General features: G+C 38.3%; 1 protein-coding gene across 3 annotated transcripts in view; it reads left to right on the top strand.

The window, feature by feature from the left end:
* acsl6 (acyl-CoA synthetase long chain family member 6) overlaps nucleotides 1-19,935 on the top strand; it is a 52,157-nt gene that overhangs the window by 20,524 nt on the left and 11,698 nt on the right. For all 3 annotated transcript variants that reach the window (XM_047379561.1, XM_047379559.1, XM_047379560.1), the window contains exons 4-11: nucleotides 312-376; nucleotides 4,180-4,281; nucleotides 4,393-4,492; nucleotides 6,101-6,279; nucleotides 10,718-10,750; nucleotides 11,330-11,381; nucleotides 16,612-16,685; nucleotides 16,860-16,937. In XM_047379561.1, the coding sequence (XP_047235517.1) occupies nucleotides 312-376; nucleotides 4,180-4,281; nucleotides 4,393-4,492; nucleotides 6,101-6,279; nucleotides 10,718-10,750; nucleotides 11,330-11,381; nucleotides 16,612-16,685; nucleotides 16,860-16,937 (683 nt within the window). The remainder of the gene's footprint in view (nucleotides 1-311; nucleotides 377-4,179; nucleotides 4,282-4,392; nucleotides 4,493-6,100; nucleotides 6,280-10,717; nucleotides 10,751-11,329; nucleotides 11,382-16,611; nucleotides 16,686-16,859; nucleotides 16,938-19,935) is intronic.

Below are 19,935 nucleotides of genomic sequence, written 5' to 3'. Positions count from 1 at the left end.
AAAGGCTGAATTAGATTTTATGTTTTGGATAGAAATCAGGAAACTCTTTAGGTCACTATTGACAGAGTTTCAGCCTTTAATAATAAAATGACCCAATGTCCTTGTGGAGATAGCTAAGAAAGCTAAGATTTACTTGCAATGTTTTCTTAAGAAGATATAACCACTAAATATCAAATGTGCATTAGATGAAATTACTTTTTAAGTCTTGTAATGTCCAACAATTTTCAGCACTTGGAAATGTGTAGTTTGAAGATTTAAAGGTGGAATTAAAAGAGTAATGTTTCATTTGTCTCTTTCTGTTTATTCCACAGGCGATGGACCCTGCCTGGGCTCTCGACTCCCAAACCAGCCCTACAAATGGATGTCCTACAAAGAGGTTAGGTCCAACAGTTAACAGCTGTAGTATGAAGGGAATACATACCGATCTCTGCAATGAAAACCTTTAAGGAGCCAGATTGCTAAATGAGCTCCAAAGAATGACCCTAAATGCCCAAACAAATGTGATTCAGGATGAAAAATACAACAATCAACCTTAAACCATAAATAAGAATAACAAACAGTCTAACAGGCAGATAGGGACAAAATAATCTCCTGAATGGCAACATGAAACCATGGAATAAAAAAGGGTTCCTTCACATTCTGGAAAATAGGGAATTGTTTGTAAGTATTTTCAGTATGGGAAAAGAAAACAGTAAGGAATAAGAATCAGAATCAGAAAAGCTTTATTGCCAAGTACGTTTTTGGACATACAAGGAATTTGTTTTGGCGTAGTCGGTGCAATACAGTACAAATTAAACAGTATAAACATATCTACAATATAATATAAATATATGTGCACAGTTTTAAGTGAGTGAGAGTAAATGTAGAGCAGTATAAGATGCAAGAGCAATACAACAGTGCAGGTGATCATTGTGCAAGTATGGCAGTGCAAGTAAAGCAGGAGTCCATGTTGAGCGTTAATGTAACGCATAGAGTTACAATTAACAAGTGTCCTGTCAGCAAAAAAGGGGGGTTGTGGGGAAAAGGGAGAATGTCAAGGTGGTTTCCGGGCTTTGTTAGCCAGGCTGGTGGCAGATGGGAAAAAAATAATGTTTGTATCGCCATACTTTTTCCCCGTCCTTCTGACTAAATGTTGTATTAATTTGTCTTTCCATCACTCTTTCTTGCAGTTTTTTGTTTGATCCTTTCTGTTCTTTCTTTGATTCTTCAAACCTTCATTCTTTTAACCTCTGATTTAGTCCTTCATTCATTCTTTCTTTAATTCTTCTTTCATTCAAACCTTTTTTTTTTCATTCAATCCTGCCATAATTCTTGACTTTTTTTCCCTCAATATTTTCCTTTCTTCCAACCATCCTTTGTTTAAGCCTCCTTTCTGTCTAACTTTCCTTCCTTCCATACCTAAATAATTGCATTGTTTCCTCCTTCCTTCCATCCTTCCCTTAATTCTTTAATTATTTCTTCCTTTATATGTTTCTTCATTCAGTGCTTTATGGAAAGATTTATCCAGTCCTTCATTTCTTCCATGATTAAAGGTGACCTGTTATAGTTCCTTTTAAACAGTTGGAATAGGTCTATGGGCAATACAAAACATGTTAATGACATTTTTCACACAAAATCATTGTCAGATAATGAGATTTCACCTCCTCAGTTTCGCCTTTTTTGAGCTTCTTTCAGAATTAGCTGTTTTAGAGCTCTGTCACATTTATGCAAGTTAGCTGTATCTGGCTGCGACCCCAACCAGCTCGTTGTACACGTGAAAACTAAACCAAAACTTTTAAAACACAACAATAAGTACTCTGATTTCTGTCATCTGCAGATTTGCCACGAACAGTAGGAACTGAATTTTTCTTCAGTGTAAGTCTTTCTGCATATCCTGACGTGTCCTGATGTGAGTTCTCAAAGCAGTCCGTGGTGAAGTGATTCGTGCAAACTAGTACTAGTCTTCTGCAATGTGACTGGAACGTTGCCTTAAAAAATAAAATGAAGCCACAAATCGCTGTTATCTGACAGTGGGAGAATGTGCATGGACACTTGGGTCTTTGCTGCCAACAAACAGAACATCTGCCTTTGAGGGTAGACATTGTAAAGCACGTGTAAAGTAAAACCAGCCGGCGAGACGTTATCCTCTACTGAAAATCAAGTGGGTGGAGCTCCGCTTCAGTTGCTAGTCAGGGGCGGGACTCGGGTAGCATTGCTAGGTACCAGTGTAATTGTGATGTCACCATTACACAGCTTTTGAAACCGTGCGTTTTCAAGCAAAAATGAAACATTTTTTTATAGCCAGGGGTGAAAGTAGTTTTAAATCCTTGCAGGTACTTAGGGGCGGAGCTAGAGGTTGGGGAAGCTAGAGGCTGGGGAGGCACTGGGGGCATATATATATATATATATATATATATATATATATAGTGTGTGTGTGTGTTCCTGCTGTCTTGGCATCACAGTGAGAACCAATTTCCCGATTTCACCATCAAATTGAGGACCATTTGTTCCAAAGTGAGGACATTTTGCTGGTCCTCACGACCTATTTTGCTAACGGTTAGGCTTAGGACTAAGGTGTGAATTGACTTTAGGTTAAGGTGAGGGTTAGGCATGCACTGGTAATAGTTAGGTTTAGGGTTATTGTCAGGGTTAAGGCATAGAAAGGGTTGAAAATGACTGAAAATCAATGGAAGTCAATGGGAGTCAACACATGGTCCTCACTACATATAGTAAAACAAGAGTGTGTGTGTGTGTGTGTGTGTTAATTGTTACTCTCATCTGTGGCCCCCTCAAGACCTCTCTCTCTCAGCAAAGTCCAAACTCAAAATAATTAAAATGTAAATAGGCTGTCTGTATAAGGCAGAAATTAGAATCACTTGACAATGTAAAATATGTATATATATATTTCAATTGTTAAAGAACTGCCATGTATAAAACAATGATAAACCATTTTCTGATGCATAACTTCATCTTCAGTTTCCGTCTTTTCGAACGCACCGATCTCGTTGGCAACCGCTCTGTTTTAGAAGTAAGCGCGCATGCGCTCTCGTGTAGTGTATGTGAAATCTCTGGTCATAAGTGGTGTTTTCGAGCTGTACTGTGTTGCTGTAATTCAGCAAAATAACATGAACCACAACCAGTTACTCTCTTTGCTTTTAACTGGGGTATTTAGCAGCGAGCAGACAGACATTAATCGTAGCGGTGCTCATTTTAAAGGCTGGCCGGCCGTTCACAACAGCCTCGAGCAGAGAAGCAAGGCAAGAGCATTGAGGCTCCAGCATAGCAGAACAGTTCAGAAACAATTGGAAAGAGGAGAAAATAACTATATTTATAAGCAGATTAAATCGTGTTTTAGACTGCCTATTGATAGCGGATCTGATCTTCTTTGTGTGCTCGTGAATTTCTGCAGCCATAAGTGGTTCTGGATGACGGCTTCATAGCAGACAGCTGTTCTTCCCTCTTCCCGGTACTGCGTACCATATCCTAAGTATCCTAATTTACATGTAATAATTATAATAATAACTTGTCAAAATGTCCATATTTTGTAGGTCATAGGATAGCTGAAAATGTTCAACTTCCCATGAAGTAGTTTTAGTAAAGTGAAAATGATGATGACTGTCAGGAAATTTTATTTAGAAAAGGAATGCAGAAATCTACAGTGAGCAACATACGAATTACGCCACCCCCATAATTTATCTGTGAGATCATGTTGGGTGGAAGTATATTTTCTTTCCATGAAATTTCCAGTGCAGCAAACAAATCCAGACCTGCCTGTGCTCCCACTGTAAAAGAAGCTGTTCTTTAACTGAATCAATGTGCAATTAATCTAAAATAGCAAATAGATTGCAGGGTTTTGTTGAAAGGTGATACATATGACCTGAGTTCACTGTGACAGCAATATAAGCCTTTTTTTCCATGTTTCACCATCATGGTAACTTACAGGGAAGTCAGTAATTTTACAAAACACACGGATTTCCAGACAGGTTTCTTTGATTATAAAAAATAATTCAAGCAGTGGTACCAAAATCATTTAAAGAAATCATTTTACCATAATAAACATTCCTGACTACTACAATGTGCTTAAATTAAGAATGAATATTGTGAAAACATGAAATATAGCTCTCTCTCCTTTGAAAATTAGCTAAGCATTTGCTTGTTTTTCTCCTTTTTCTAATAAGACATCATCCTATCAATTTTTAGGTTACTGCCCGGGCAGAGCATCTGGGTTCAGGCCTTCTGCACCAAGGCTGCCAACCCAATCCCACCCAGTTCATTGGAGTGTTTGCACAGAACAGACCAGAGGTGAGTGCTCCTCTGTAATCTCTTTTTTTGTGATGCATCTCCGTCAATTTGTCAAATTATTCTTGTCAGGAACTTGAGTTTAGTTTTGAAATTTGCTTGGAATGATTTCAGTGGATCATCTCCGAGTTGGCTTGTTACACGTACTCCATGGTGGTGGTGCCCCTCTACGACACGCTTGGCGCAGATGCTATACGGTTCATCATTAACACTGGTAAGAACACATAGGTTTTAGCCATGTAAACACACTAGCATTTATGCTAAACCTAGTGAGCATTTGGTTTGGAAGGTACAAAAGTTCGTCTTTTGCCATTAGCTGTTTAACGAATTGACTTAATAAGGATCCCAAAAGATATTCTAACAGATAAAGTATAGGTTCATAATTTGAGACAGCAACTCAAACCAATGCAGAATTAACACCCAAAAGGCCCCTAAACTCTGAAACTCAATGGGTGCCTAGGCACCAATACTCAGGGACCCAGTTTATTAAACATTTACATACCATAGTAAACAATTTAACATAAAATCTACCAGATAATAATCATCAAACCACAAAAGACAAAATGTCCAGTTTGTCTCATAGGATAAAATCTGCTATGATCAAACATAGTCACCAGGCACTTAACAAAAAATCACTTTTTTTTCCAAAAGAAAATTGATGTATGACTCTGGTGATATTTATATTAATAGTAAAAAGAACAGACACCCTTATTACCATCTAGGGTTTTATGTATTTGTTTTTTGTATAGGATTCTTTGTCTTTCACAGCCTTCCAATTTGACTTAATCTTTAATAAACAACACTGTGTAATACATTAGGTGTTATTTGTTAATTCTGGGGTAGGGGTTAAGGGCGTGACCACATGTAAAGGATATAGTCCTCGATGCAGCCGTCGTGGGTTCGAGTCCCACACCCAGTGACCTTTGCCGAATGTCTCCACCTCTTCCTCTGCCCCTCTTTCCTGTCTGCCTACTGTCAAAAAATGAAAAAAGAAGCCCTTATTGCCGAAAAAATGCCTTAATCTTGTGGTTAGATTTAAATCAGTTTAGAAACTGATAATGAACAGATTTTGTCTACATAAAAGCCCTACAACCAACACTAGCCAACATTCCTTTTTATATATGCTCAATAAAAGCAGACCACACACTGACTCAGTGATGTAGTACACCAGCGAAGCATTTATCATGCTAATATAGTGCTGCACAAAAACCAGTAAAATATTAATGAAATTCTATTGCTCACAATTGCCATATCAATACAGTTATCTCCATTTTCCTGTCACTTTTTTTTTAACATTTAACATTAAACAATGTCCCCACAACTCACAACCTGCAGTTTTAATATCGTTTTAATATCTAGTTTTAAAGATCAACATCAGTAAATGGCACCTGGGTACCAACTGCAGAAAATCTATTATTGACATGCAGTGTTATTGTTATTCTACCAAATGTTGTGTACAAGCAGTCCTTGCAATTGCGATATTGCACACACTGATATTGAAATGATGATTGGGATTTGACATATTATGCAGCTCTGTGCTAACAGATCAACAAAACACAATACATAAAGTAAACACCCTTAAATTCAGTACTTTTTGTAGGTTAACATTCTTATTGTGCAGCAGAAGCAGTAAGATTGGCAGTCCTTAGTTTAAAACATAAAACTTGAACGATAATGCTTAAATGATGCAATGCTAAAACTTTCTAAGAGTACGCTTCTGATCCATTCCCAACTCTGCATGTATTCTGTTCCTTTTTTGTTTCTTCTTTTGTTAAAATTCACACAAGGGTTTGTTCGCACTTGTGTGCTTGTTTAATTTCAGCTGACATCTCCACGGTGATCTGCGACAAAGTCGAAAAAGCTCAGGTTCTTTTGGGCAACGTGGAGCGGAAGGAGACACCAAAGCTGCAAAGAATCATTCTCATGGACACCTTTGGCTCTGAACTCGAGGAGTGTGGCAAAGGCTGTGGTGTCCATGTGCAGGGCCTCCAGGAAGTTGAGGTATGACATGCAGGAAGTGTCTCTAAAATATGTGACTGCAACATTTTGAGGTGCTTACAGTGAGATAGACATTTCAAACAAAAGCAAATGGAACATCCTCTGGTGGTTTAATGATACTTGATGATGTTTATTGTAACTCATCAAACCCATCCATTTTAGCTTCATTTTAAAATGACCCAAATTGGGACCAGAACCACACTCAATAGAAATTAAAGTAAATGTACAGTCGAATTAAACTTAATTATACATGATAGTAGAGCATGTATGTGATTACGTATCTTCATTATTCATTAAAATACTTCAAGTGAAATTTCTGGATTTTCGGGTTAGGGTTCCATTAAAACATTATAAGCAATATCCTCAGAGTTTCTGCAAAGTCTTAAAAGTCCTAAGCTAAATCATCTTAATATTAGGCCCTAAAAACTCTTAAATATGCTCAAAATTTCCAGACAGTAGATTTAGCTTTATCTAAAATGTATATAATCATTCATTCATGCTTCTTCACTCAACTTTTTTCTTATTTATTAATTTATTTAAAAAATATGCTGGTAGCATTGTTTTGTTTCTTGGTTTATACTTACTTGCTTAGGAATTTGGTTGTTTTTATTTTTGCTGTAACAAGACTACAAATCCCCTAATCCAGGGATGCAAAAAAGCCCTGTCAAAAAATTGTGGTTCTGAAATTGACTCATTGGCTTAAAATTTAATAATTAAATGCAAAACATCCTTGTTTCATTATCCAACACCAGCTAATATGTGATGGTAAAATGTGTACCTGAAGAGGTTCAGCTTGAAAACAAGATTTTCGGTAGTTAGCTAAAACTCATAATCTATAATCATTATAAAGATAGGAACTTACTATAGGAAGACATTGAAGTTACAGTGGGTAACACCAGTGTAAGATCACCCTAGCCAAATACCAGAGCTGGAGTCTTGAAAATGTTGTAATCATCCTAAAAATATCTTACAAAGGCTTAAATTTAACTGATCCTTGCATAGTCCCTGAATGTAACTTTCACTTCTTGATTTAGAATAAATTCACATAAACTGGTCGTGGAGCTCGACAACTATTGTGATAGGGTCAGAATCTCATAACAAGTCCCTTCTCAGAAGTCATGGCAGTTTTTCGGAGCACCTCTTAAAGAACTTTTAAGTCATTGTCATGTTTGTATTGGACGGTTATTTTCAGAAACTGATCATTATTTATATGGGACATTCAATGTCCAATGCACCAATGATGATCTGCCTGTTTAAATTTTCAGGTACTTTTCTTTAAATAAAAACACAATGAAATGTGACAATGGTTTAAAGTCAGTGACTCAAAGGTGTGTGAGTTGTCTACTGTACTACAGGTAAGATATTAACTGCTTACAAGTTTTTAACAGAATCCCAATTCAAAGACTCTGAACTATCCCTTATAAATACACCGCTCAAAAAAATAAAGGGAACACTTAAACAACACAATATAAGTCCAAGTAAATCAAACTTTTATGAAATCAAACTGTCCACTTAGGAAGCAACACTGATTGACCATCAACTTCACATGTTGTGCAAATGGAATAGACAACAGGGGGAAATCTTTGGTGATTAGCAAGACACTCAATAAAGGAGTGGTTCTGCAGGTGGGGACCACAGACCACTTCTCAGTACTTATGCTTTCTGGCTGATGTTTTAGTCACTTTTGAATGTTGGTGGTGCTTTCACACTTGTGGTAGGCATGAGACGAACTCTACAACCCACACAACTGGCTCAGGTAGTGCAGCTCATCCAGGATGGCACATCAATGCGAGCTGTGGCAAGAAGGTTTGATGTGTCTGTCAGCGTAGTGTCCAGAGCCTGGAGGCGCTACCAGGAGTCAGACCAGTACACCAGGAGACGAGGAGGCTGTAGAAGGGCAACAACTCGGCAGCAGCACCTCTGCCTCCGCCTTTGTGCAAGGAGGAACAGGAGGAGCACTGCCAGAGCCCTCCAAAATGACCTCCAGCAGGCCACACATGTGCATGTGTCTGCACAAACGGTAAGAAACCGACTCCATGAGGATGGTATGAGGGCCCGACGTCCACAAATGGGGGTTGTACTCACAGCCCAACACCGTGCAGGATGCTTGGCATTTGCCAGAGAACACCAGGATTGGCAAATTCGCCACTGGCGCCCTGTGCTCTTCACAGATGAAAGCAGGTTCACACTGAGCACATGTGACAGACTTGACAGAGTCTGGAGACACCGTGGAGAGCGATCTGCTGCCTGCAACATCCTTCAGCATGACCGGTTTGGCAGTGGGTTAGTAATGGTGTGGGGTGTCATTTCTTTGGAGGGCAGCATGGTCCTCCATGTGCTCGCCAGAGGTAGCCTGACTGCCATTAGGTACCGAGATGAGATCCTCAGACCCCTTGTGAGACCATATGCTGGTGCGGTTGGCCCTGGGTTCCTCCTAATGCAGGACAATGCTAGACCTCATGTGGCTGGAGTGTGTCAGCAGTTCCTGCAAGATGAAGACATTGAAGCTATGGACTGGCCCGCCCGTTCCCCAGACCTGAATCTGATTGAGCACATCTGGGACATCATGTCTCGCTCCATCCACCAACATCACGTTGCACCACAGACTGTCCAGGAGTTGGTGGATGCTTTAGTCCAGGTCTGGGAGGAGATCCCTCAGGAGAACATCCGCCGTCTCATCAGGAGCATGCCCAGGGGTTGTAGGGAGGTCATACAGGCACATGGAGGTCACACACAATATTGAGCCTCATTTTGACTTGTTTTAAGGACATTACATCAAAGTCGGATCAGCCTCTAGTGTGTTTTTCCACTTTAATTTTGTGTGTGACTCCAAATCCAGGCTTCCATTGGTTAATAAATTTGATTTCCATTGATGATTTTTGTGTGATTTTGTTGTCAGCACATTCAACTTTGTACAGAACAAAGTATTCAATGAGAATATTTCATTCATTCAGATCTAGGATGTGTTATTTGAGTGTTCCCTTTATTTTTTTTGAGGAGTGTACTAAGAAAAATAAACTGTTATGCAATGGTTAACTACTCAGGTACAAAATGGCTTTTTGGCAAAAAGACTAACTGACCCAGAACCAACCTAAAAGCTATCCCACAAAACAAAATAATTCACCAAAATGTCATGCAAAGGTCTTTATGCTTACTGATTCAGTAAGGTGTGTTTTTACACACTGCAACAAATGTTTATTTAATATATTTTCCAAGTGGAATAAAAAAAAGTTTTGTTTTATACAAAACAGACACTATTATGGCAGAGAATATTGTAGTCTGGCAGCAATAGCTGGTTTCCTCGTGTTTTTTAATTAAGCACTATTTTCAGATAACCTCAGGCAAATCACTTGTTTATGTTCTTCATTGAAACTCTTCATTTAGTTCAGCTTTAATCCAAGTCAGTTTATTTATATTCAGCTGTTTCACATCAGTAAGAATGACCTAATGTTCATGTGACTTGCAGATGAAGCAATGAGTATGATGCTTCTGTTGAAAGAGTGCAGTTTTTTCAAGGGTACAGTTAAAAATGTATCAAACCGTGCCATTTTAAAAACCTGCAAAGTTAGAGGCAAAGTGCAGAGCATATGTAGTTTTAAGAAACCATCCCGATACCGTGATGTTTTACAGTAAGTGGGTCATGGAACATTGTGTGGCATGTAAACAAAGCATTTGGATGCCTTCCTGCAATAGTGCCTACAGCTAGATCATACCTTTTACAGTCTAGTTGCAATAAAAAATGTTTGAAGAGGAGAAACATGCCAAGAGGGACAGTCATAACCCTCAGATGTTAAGATTTCATGCTGTTAAACATGAACAAACACAAACATGATGAGCTTATGTTTTGGTGTTTATCAGAGCCATCCCTTACATTACAGAATCTGATGAATGCAGGGCTTTGATGCTTACAAAACCGACCTAAGTAAATAGATGTGTTGCTATGGTTGCATATTTATGGGAATTTGTCAGCTTAGTTTATTCTGAAGATGTACGGTAATCCATTGGTTCAGAGACAACAAACAGGTCAAACTGGATGTTCTCAGTACATTTGCATAATGTTTGACAACAATTATATTGTATTGCTGTTCTGAGCAAACATTTAAAATAGATGTTAAGAGCTCAGTCCAATTGAAACAGAATTTCTCCGTTTAGGTAACAATCTGCCTTTTGACATAAGTTCAAGTACCTCGTAAATGTTTACACAAAGGTAGAGGCTTACAAGGTTTTCAACAGTTTACCCACAAATGTTTGTCTTTTACCAACTATAAGAAGTAGAAAAAACTCTAGATGAGCTTTAGAATGTTTTTCCCTGACTTAGAAAACTGATATATAGCCATCAGAGGAATTTGTTGTGCGAATTTACTCCAGAGCTGTGTTTTGTTACCTTACACATGTCAAATGTCCCAATTTTGTGTAACTGTTTTTAATTTTACTCTTACAGGCTCTGGGCAGAGAGCACTACAGAAAACCTATTGTAAGTACAACAACTTTAAGAGAGCTGCAAAACCTAACCCATGAAAGCAGGATTCAGATACATATTATTGGTTTTCTTGGACATGAAGGATTCTTTGAAAAGTGAAAAAGAAATAAAATTAATCTAGTTTTAAGCCTCTCCTATAATTTTTTTTTTTTTGCATTGTCCTGTATATTCTTTTTTAGATAATATGTACTGAAAGTTGTTACATATATATGTTTTGACAGCTGTTACACCTGTACAAGCAGTCTGTGATGACAGGCTTAACAGTGAGAGATGACAGGTTAACACTGAGCATTAAAGCGGTGCAACTACAACCTTTGCTGCCTGTTTTAAAAAGATACAAAAAGAAATGAAATAGCAGCTATATGATGTATGTGATTAATTTTAAGAATCTTGATTAAGTAGACTGAATGCACTACTTAATATAATTTTCAAAAAATGGGAAACAGCCAATGATCAGCACTGCTCAATATTTCTTATACATAGCATTGTTTTGGTGCAGCTGAGGAGGATACAGGTTTAAATGGTCTACGCTGCATATTTTAATGACAGCTGCTTTTTTTTTTGTCTCATCAGCCACCAGCGCCTGATGATCTGTCCATTGTGTGTTTCACAAGTGGAACAACAGGTAATATTTGGTACAGCATATGTTGTAGTTATTTTGTTTGGAAGGACAAAGGAAATGCTGCAAATTGTTTGCTATCCTGGAAGTATTTTCTGTATGTATATGTCATTTTTGCGATTTTAAAGTAAAAGGGTATTGACGACATACAGTACAGACCCAAAGTTTGGACACACCTTCTCATTCAAAGAGTTTTCTTTATTTTCATGACTATGAATATTGTTGCTTCACAATGAAGGCATCAAAACTATGAATTAACACATGTGGAATTATATACTGAACAAAAAAGTGTGAAACAACTGAAAATATGTCTTATATTCTAGGTTCTTCAAAGTAGTCACCTTTTGCTTTGATTACTGCTCCACATACTCTTGGCATTCTGTTGAGGAGCTTCAAGAGGTAGTCACCTGAAATGGTTTTACAACAGTCTTGAAGGAGATCCCAGAGATGCTTAGCACTTGTTGGCCCTTTTGCCTTCACTCTGCAGTCCAGCGTACCCAAACCATCTCGATTGGGTTCAGGTCCGGTGACTGTGGAGGCCAGGTCATCTGGCGCAGCACCCCATCACTCTCCTTCTTGGTCAAATAGCCCTTACACAGCCTGGAGGTGTGTTTGGGGTCATTGTCCTGTTGAAAAATAAATGATGATCCAACTAAACGCAAACCGGATGGAATAGCATGCCGCTGCAAGATGCTGTGGTAGCCATGCTGGTTCAGTATGCCTTCAAATTTTAACAAATCCCCAACAGTGTCTCCAGCAAAGCACCCCCGCACCATCACACCTCCTCCTCCATGCTTCATGGTGGAAACCAGGCATGTAGAGTCCATCCGTTCACCTCTTCTGCGCCACACAAAGACACTGGTTGGAACCAAAGATCTCAAAGTTGGACTCATCAGACCAAAGCACAGATTTCCACTGGTCTAATGTCCATTCCTTGTGTTCTTTAGCCCAAACAAGTCTCTTCTGCTTGTTGCCTGCCCTCAGCAGTGGTTTCCTAGCAGCTATTTTACCATGAAGGCCTGATTCACACAGTCTCCTCTTAACAGTTGTTCTAGAGATGTGTCTGCTGCTAGAACTCTGTGTGGCATTGACCTGTTCTCTAATCTGAGCTGCTGTTAACCTGCGATTTCTGAAGCTGGTGACTCGGATGAACTTATCCTCCGCAGCAGAGGTGACTCTTGGTCTTCCTTTCCTGGGGCGGTCCTCATGTGAGCCAGTTTCAGTGTGCTTTCAGTGTGAAGCTACAATATTCATAGTCATGAAAATAAAGAAAACTCTTTGAATGAGAAGGTGTGTCCAAACTTTTGGTCTGTACTGTAAGTAAAAAGGTACATTGCCGCTAAATGCATTGTCATCCCTGGTGAATATATTTGAAAATGCTCTGGAAAAAAAAAAAATTTTAATAGCACAGGCTCCCACTGAAAATTTGAGAAAAATCCAAATTTCTGTTTAGTACATTTATTCAATGGGGGGATATCAAAGTTAACCATATGTTTTGGCACCCCTATTCATTTCTATAAAATAAAAATGCCAAATGTGTGGCCATACAGATCTACAGTGGTTTGAAATATTGCATTAGACCTCACAAAAGTCTTTAAAAACTACTGAGGGTATGCTACAATTGTGCCGCTTACATCCAAAAAGTATTCTGTCTCTGAAGTTTTCTTTGCAGACCAACATGCTCACAGCAATTACATTCACTTAAAAGATTAAATAAGTTGAAGAAACAGTTAAAGATATCCCAAAAATGTTGACAACTTTTTGTCCTCAGAAAAATAGGACTTGGCTTACTTTTATTAGAAATGCCTTATTGACACCAATTGAGTCCAGACCACTGATATTGCTTTGCTTTGGAATGGTTTTGTTTAACTAAGTAGTATATTAACTTCAATATCCAAACACACCAGATGGAGAGGAAAATGATTATGGTGACCCCTTGATGTCAACACATTTTGTTATCAGGATTTTAGGGGCTACACCAACATAAAATAGTGCACAATTGTAAAGTGGAAAGAAAAGAATTGTTTTTAACCTTTTTACAGCTACAAATCTATCTAAAAAGTGTGGTGTGCATTTACATTCAGCCACCCTGATTCAATAGTTTGTAGAACCACCTTCTGCTACAATTACAGCTGTATGTTTTTGAGGGATGCATCTAGCAGCTTTGCACTTTTCCTTACTGAATTATTTGTTCATTTGTTTACAAAATAGCTCAAACACAATCAGATTGAAAGGAAAAGGTCTGTGAATATGAATTTTCAAGCCTCGACCCAGATTCTCAGGGGGATTTAGATTTGGACTTTGACTGGGGCATTCTAGGACACAAGATGTACTTTGATGCAAGACGTTAGCTTCCGCTTCACAATATGGCCCTACTTTGCGTTAGTCTATCAAGTAAAATCCTAATAAAATACACCGAAGTTTGAGGTTGCAATGTTACAAAATGTACAGAAATATTAGAATTTCCAATTAAAAACCAAGTATTATATGTAAACTGGGGGCGCTTATTGCTTATGTCACGTGGGAGACAGAGGAGGAAGTTGCCTGAGACACAAACCAGCTGCGCTGCTTTCAACATGTTGACGCTTTATCACATATTGAAAAGTCCATGTCACCCACCTTGCTGAATAACAGGTAGCACACATGAATAAACAGCTGAACAGATAAGCACTTGCTTGATCACATGCAGTTCATGAAACATTTATGTAGTGTCCGTTAGATGTAGTTTGCATTGTTCATATCTAGCATCTTGTGTGGGGGTTTCCTGTTCCCCTTACAAGGCTTGAGAAGCTGGACGAATGACTCAAATGTTGCCATTTTTTGTGCATTTACTTGTCAGCAGTCCCAGTAACAGAACTCCAAAATAATGACAAAATAATACAATGATTCAAAGAGAAATAAGCTCTTAGCAAAGACCAGTAGGGAAGAGAATTCCCTTCTTTACAGGGTAAATGTAAATCATGCATTTACTGTAAATCCAGCTTGTTCAAAGCAGCAGAATGATATAATAGTAACAGCATAATTTTCCCTCCCTTTTTCAATACAACGTTGACTCTGGAATTATCTTCCTGCATGTTGTATCATGTCAGAGGGCGGGAAGCTCATGTCAGAGATAAAGCGCTGCTCCATTTTTAGGGACGTCTCAGCCCACAGCAGCGCCAGTCGCTCAAACAAACAAAGAGGTCATTTGAGGACCCACTGGTGTCTGTTTACAACAGACATTAACCATGCAAACTTGTTTTAAACATTGCCACCTACTGGAAACGAAGGAAACCTGCAGTTGCCCCAGCTTAGGTTTTGTTTTCCAGACATCATCCAGCGTTCCTCACGAAGCTTCCGGTCTATGTTGCAACACCGGCTCTCTTCTTTGCAAGATGACATGAACACTTACAGCTGCAGAGCACAGCTTTAGGAAAGGGGAACCATTTATTTCAAAGTTACTGCTTTCTCAAATGTGTGTCAGACGGTGTGGGCTGTGATATTAAAGAAATCACGAGCAAGGAAGTTTTTAAAGGGTCAAAGAAAATGGCATGAACACATTTAGTATGTCACTGGGAATTTTAAACTTATACAGATTTTTCTGATATTTCTTCTGCTGACCCAGGTCCACTGGTCTCAGTTTCCCTACAGTGCCAAAACAAACTTGAGTGTACTTGAATAGGGTCGTATGTAACAGACCAACACAAAGTAGTGAAATAAAAGGAATATAATACACGGTTTTCACATAAAAAATTTAAAAAGCCTGACATGCATTGTTTTCAGGCTTCTTTAATCTCACACACCTAAATAAAATAACAAACACCAAGAAACAAATCAGACTGTCCAGGAAGGAAGTTGTAGAGATGTTTAGACTAGGGTTAGGTTATTTACCAATATCCCAAGCTTTGTACATCTCAATGAGCACAGCTGCGAACTATCCACCAGACTTGACTGACCATCTGAATTTACAGACTAAGATTGATCTGAGAAGCAGTATAAAGGTCCATGGCATTTCCCACAGGTCATGTAAGATACACAGCAAACACATGGAAGAAAGTGCTCTGGCTGAATCCCATCGAAATGTAACTTTTTAGGCTACATGCAGAACGCAAAATATGGTCGAGACCCAAAACTGCACACCACGCTAAGGATACCATCCCCGCCATGAAACATAGTCGTTCTGAGGCAATGCTCTCCTTCACAGGGACAAGGAAGTTATTTGGATTTGATTTGAATGACAGACGGCACTAAATATAGAGCAACCCTTAAAGCTAGCCAGTTTGATCCTGCAAAGGACTTGATACAGGGTCAGTGGTTCAACTTCCAACAGGACAAAAATGCTAAACAGACAGCCAGAGCTACGGTGAAATGGTTTCGATTAAAACATATTCCGTGTTTTCACTTAGTAAATAGAGATGCATTTATATTTATTCATGGAAATATTTATCATCAAACAAACTCTGGCCATTCTACTTTGCTTGGACCCTCTTGATAACTGCTTCCACGTGTTTCATTGTTGGCAAACACTCCTGACATCCATGGAGTGTTCTGCCTTACAGTTACAACCTTTCAGTGCAGCCAGACAGAATGCAAGTAAATGCCTTTAAAGAAGGAATCGGAATAAAGGCATGTGAATGAAGAGGGAAAAGTGACAGAGATCATTGGTTGAGTAACGATTAACAACAGAGCTGCAAAACAAATTGGAAAAACTGGCCATGACGTGTTGTTCTACAGGTGGCAAGCTATATCCAAAGCCAGTTAGATTGATTTTACATAAGAATCTGTGGCTTTAATATATTATGTATTTTATATTCACTCTTTTTCAATAACTTGGCATAGTTGATTACATTAATTGTGTACCATGTTTTGTACAGTATCCATCTTATTTATAAATCCTTTTTCTTACTTCAACAACTAATGCTCAGTTAAATCTATTCAGTTTTATTGTATTGTTTTACAACTTGAAGTATCACCTAAAAAAAATGCTGCCTTTGTGCACAACCCAGAAACACACTGAGAAACAAAGTCAGTATTAAGTTCCCGCACCTGAAATGTTTGTAAAATTCTCTTTAACTCCTGTATGGCTGGGATGTGCTTTGTCTCTAAACCATTGTCTATTACACACTCAGATGTCAGTCATAGATAATTAATTCAGTTCACTGTAAAGTGTTTTTTGGCATGAAATGTGAATGCAACTCCACTGAATTACATTTTTCTCCTCTGGCATGTCTTTTTTTCCATGACTCATCTTTCTCAGGAAACCCCAAAGGAGTTATGCTCACCCATGGAAACGTAGTTGCGGATTTCGCAGGATTTCTTAAAGTCACAGATGTGAGTTATTATCTTTCCCCTTTGCTTTGATACCAGTCCAATCCAGTGAGTCAAAATGCGTTTGTTATAAAGGGATGAATCATCTTTTTATAAATAGCTCCTTTTTTTACTTGATACGTTTTGGCAATATTATGTACAGATAATATAACTGCTTCTTTCCTGTTTGTCCTGCAGAAAGTAATTTTTCCAAACCAAGACGACTGCCTCATCTCCTTCCTGCCGCTGGCTCACATGTTTGAGAGACTAATTGAGGTAAATAGGCTGACCCAAGATCTGCGAGAACAGGAATGCATAGTTGTATGTAAGAGTTTCAGGAAGTTAGCGTGGGCATAAAGAATGTTTTTATGGAAGGTGGGTGTTAACAGCTGCATGCAGAGGTGGAACTGAGAAGCTTGACGATCCTTTTTCCTTACCTCCTTAAGTTTCGCTTTCCAGCTTTTACAATAAATGCCACACCTGTAGTTTATACCCACTGGCAAGTTTCATGTTGCACAAACTGCTTTACATTAGAGAAGACCTAAGTCCTTTAATTACAGGGAACCACACTGTTTAAATGTATGTCCTTTGGCAGCCACAGATTATTGCTAAAAAACAAATGTGTTATCAAAATAAGTTTCTTGGAAGAGTTTGCTTTGTTTTTTTAATATTGTTGCAGGAAAAGCTGTAAAATTTGTATATTGTGAGATTCTTTGGATTATCAGACTCTGTAGTAAACATGTGCATTATTCATTCTTACAAACACTGCTATTTGACTATTGAAAGGACCAACTAGTTTTTAGTTTTAGCTTTAAACACTATTTTGGCTTGAAAAAGGGGAACATTTTTCCAATTCTTTCTATCCATTGTTTACTGGTTGAAGATTAGTCACACATATGTCATCCACAAAGTAAACAGTTGATGCTTGTTTTCCTTAGTGTACTTCAGACTTTTAGAAAAAAACTGCTAATATTTATAAAATGATTTGGAGACATTCAGGCCAAAACTGATGGAACCTAATGAATGTGTTCGTCAGTCCTCCACATTTACCGTAACCAACTGGGTCACATTCTGCCCACAAACTCATCCCAGGGTCCCATCCAGCTGACAGAGTTACAAACTACCAATACGTTTTAAACAGTTAGATGCAGCAATCCCTTTATTTATTTATTTATTTTTAGATCTTTTTTTATTCATTTTTAATATAATATACTCCACAGGGAACATGCACTCAAAACAGAACAAGACAAAGGGGGAAAATACAAAGCAAAAAAAAAGAAACCCTGATAAACTTAAAATTAAAACATTAACATCCAAGTGATTGGTCACACTGTTTGACACACTGTACACTTATGTCCTTGATTCATTGTCATTCAATAAAGACATAGGTGACATGCTAGGAATCCTGCTGTACATTTTGGTCAATCCTATATCACGTATGATGGTCCAGAAATGGCTGCCAGATACCACAAAACGTGTCGGCACAGCCGAAAGTATCGTAGCACAGTTTCTCCAAATGCAGTATCTCAGTCAGTTCCACCAGCCACACTTGAATTGAGGCACTTCATCCGTTTTCCACAATTTTAAAACAATTTTCTTGGCAACCATCATTCCATTGCATTACAGTCTTTTGTGTGGAGATACTACGAGTCCTGAGTAAAAAAGAATATCCAAAAAGTGCAATATAAGGATCAGGAACCAATACACACTGAAAATGCTACACCAATAATGTAAAAGCTTAGGGCATGTCCAAAACAGGTGAGACAGGGAACCATCTGCTGATTCACATCTATCACACTTTGAAGAGATGGAGGCAAATATTTTATGCAGTTTAGTCTTTGAATAATTGGAGTCTGTGAAATACTTTGAAATGAATTAACTGATGTTTTACATTAATAGAGCATAATCAAATCCTACCTATGCCTTCTTCCCAAATCTCCTCCTCCCATACACCTCTCAAAGTGTGAGGGGCAGGATTACTTTGTTCAGTAAAAATATCAACAAAGCTTGAAATCAATTTTTTAGATTCTGGGGGGCCAAGCAGCAGGTTACAAATCTTATTTTCGTTAGGATGTGATTCAAAATTTTAAATATGAAGTCAGACATAATTTGGAATTTGTGAATATCTAAAAAAAAAATGAGCATCCAGAAGAGAGAAGCAACCTTTTAATGTTGTAAATGAAGCAAATTTATTTGTTAATATACAGATTCTACAATGTGATTATGCCCTTTAACCTCCAACTATTAAAAGATGCATCTGACAATGATGGGGGCAATGGGTGATTGTGATAAATTGGGGAGTGGATCGAGGTCTCTGGTAGCTTACAGTATCCCTTAATTTGTTTCCATATTTTTAAACTGTTTAAAACAATTAAGTTATTTATTCCACTATTCAATTGAGATATATGTGCTGAAAAAAGAATTGCTAGCAGAGAGCGTTTTTTTACACTACTCTTTTCAATTGCAACCCAGGGAGGGGGTTCTCTTGACTGTAGCCCTCCAGGCAGTAAACCAGGGCCCTTGCATTTGCTGCTCCATAATAATGTTGGAAGCATGGTAAGCCCAGCCCACCTCTCGTGGTTTCTGTAGCAGCAATCCCTTTAAAACAGTTAAATAACAACAACGCCATGGCAAATCAAACTGTGTGTTGCACACAGTATGCGATCAAACCCGAGACCAGGTATGTGCTTGTCCATTTTCCCCCTATATTTTGTATGTTACTGAATACAGAGTAGTGTATAGTAGCTCACATCGCTCACCTCAAATAAGAATCCCTCTTTTTTATTCATCCACCAATATTGTCAAACTCAAATCAGAGCTTTCATGTTATTTTTATTCACATTATTTTCATATTCTCTTCTCAAGCATTTGTCAAACAGTTTAAGTATTTTTATATTCACCCTCACAGTCTCCTGTAAAAGTATTCACCCCCTTTGAACTTTTACACATTTTATCATGTATCAACCACAAACTAATGTATTTGATCAGAATTTTATGTCAGGTTCAGCACTCCAAGTTAGCATGTTTTTAAAACTACATTTTGTTCTAAAAACGTATTATCTTATGCTGAGTTTTTTCTGCTGAAAGGCAGTCTGAAGCTTTTTGCAGCCTCTTAGCAGGTTTTCGTCTTGTGTTGCTCCGCATTTACCTCCATGCAGACACAACCAGGTGTTGCACATATGCTTTTTTGTCTACCCGATCTGTAGATTTCTCCTGCTCCTCCAGAGTTTAGATGCCTTGGTAGATTTCCAGGTCTACTGTTCTCTTCACATTT

The sequence above is a fragment of the Girardinichthys multiradiatus genome, chromosome 11 (genome assembly GCF_021462225.1).
Source record: "Girardinichthys multiradiatus isolate DD_20200921_A chromosome 11, DD_fGirMul_XY1, whole genome shotgun sequence".
In the NCBI taxonomy this organism is placed as follows: Eukaryota; Metazoa; Chordata; class Actinopteri; order Cyprinodontiformes; family Goodeidae; genus Girardinichthys; species Girardinichthys multiradiatus.
This window is presented reverse-complemented; position numbering and strand designations above follow the sequence as displayed.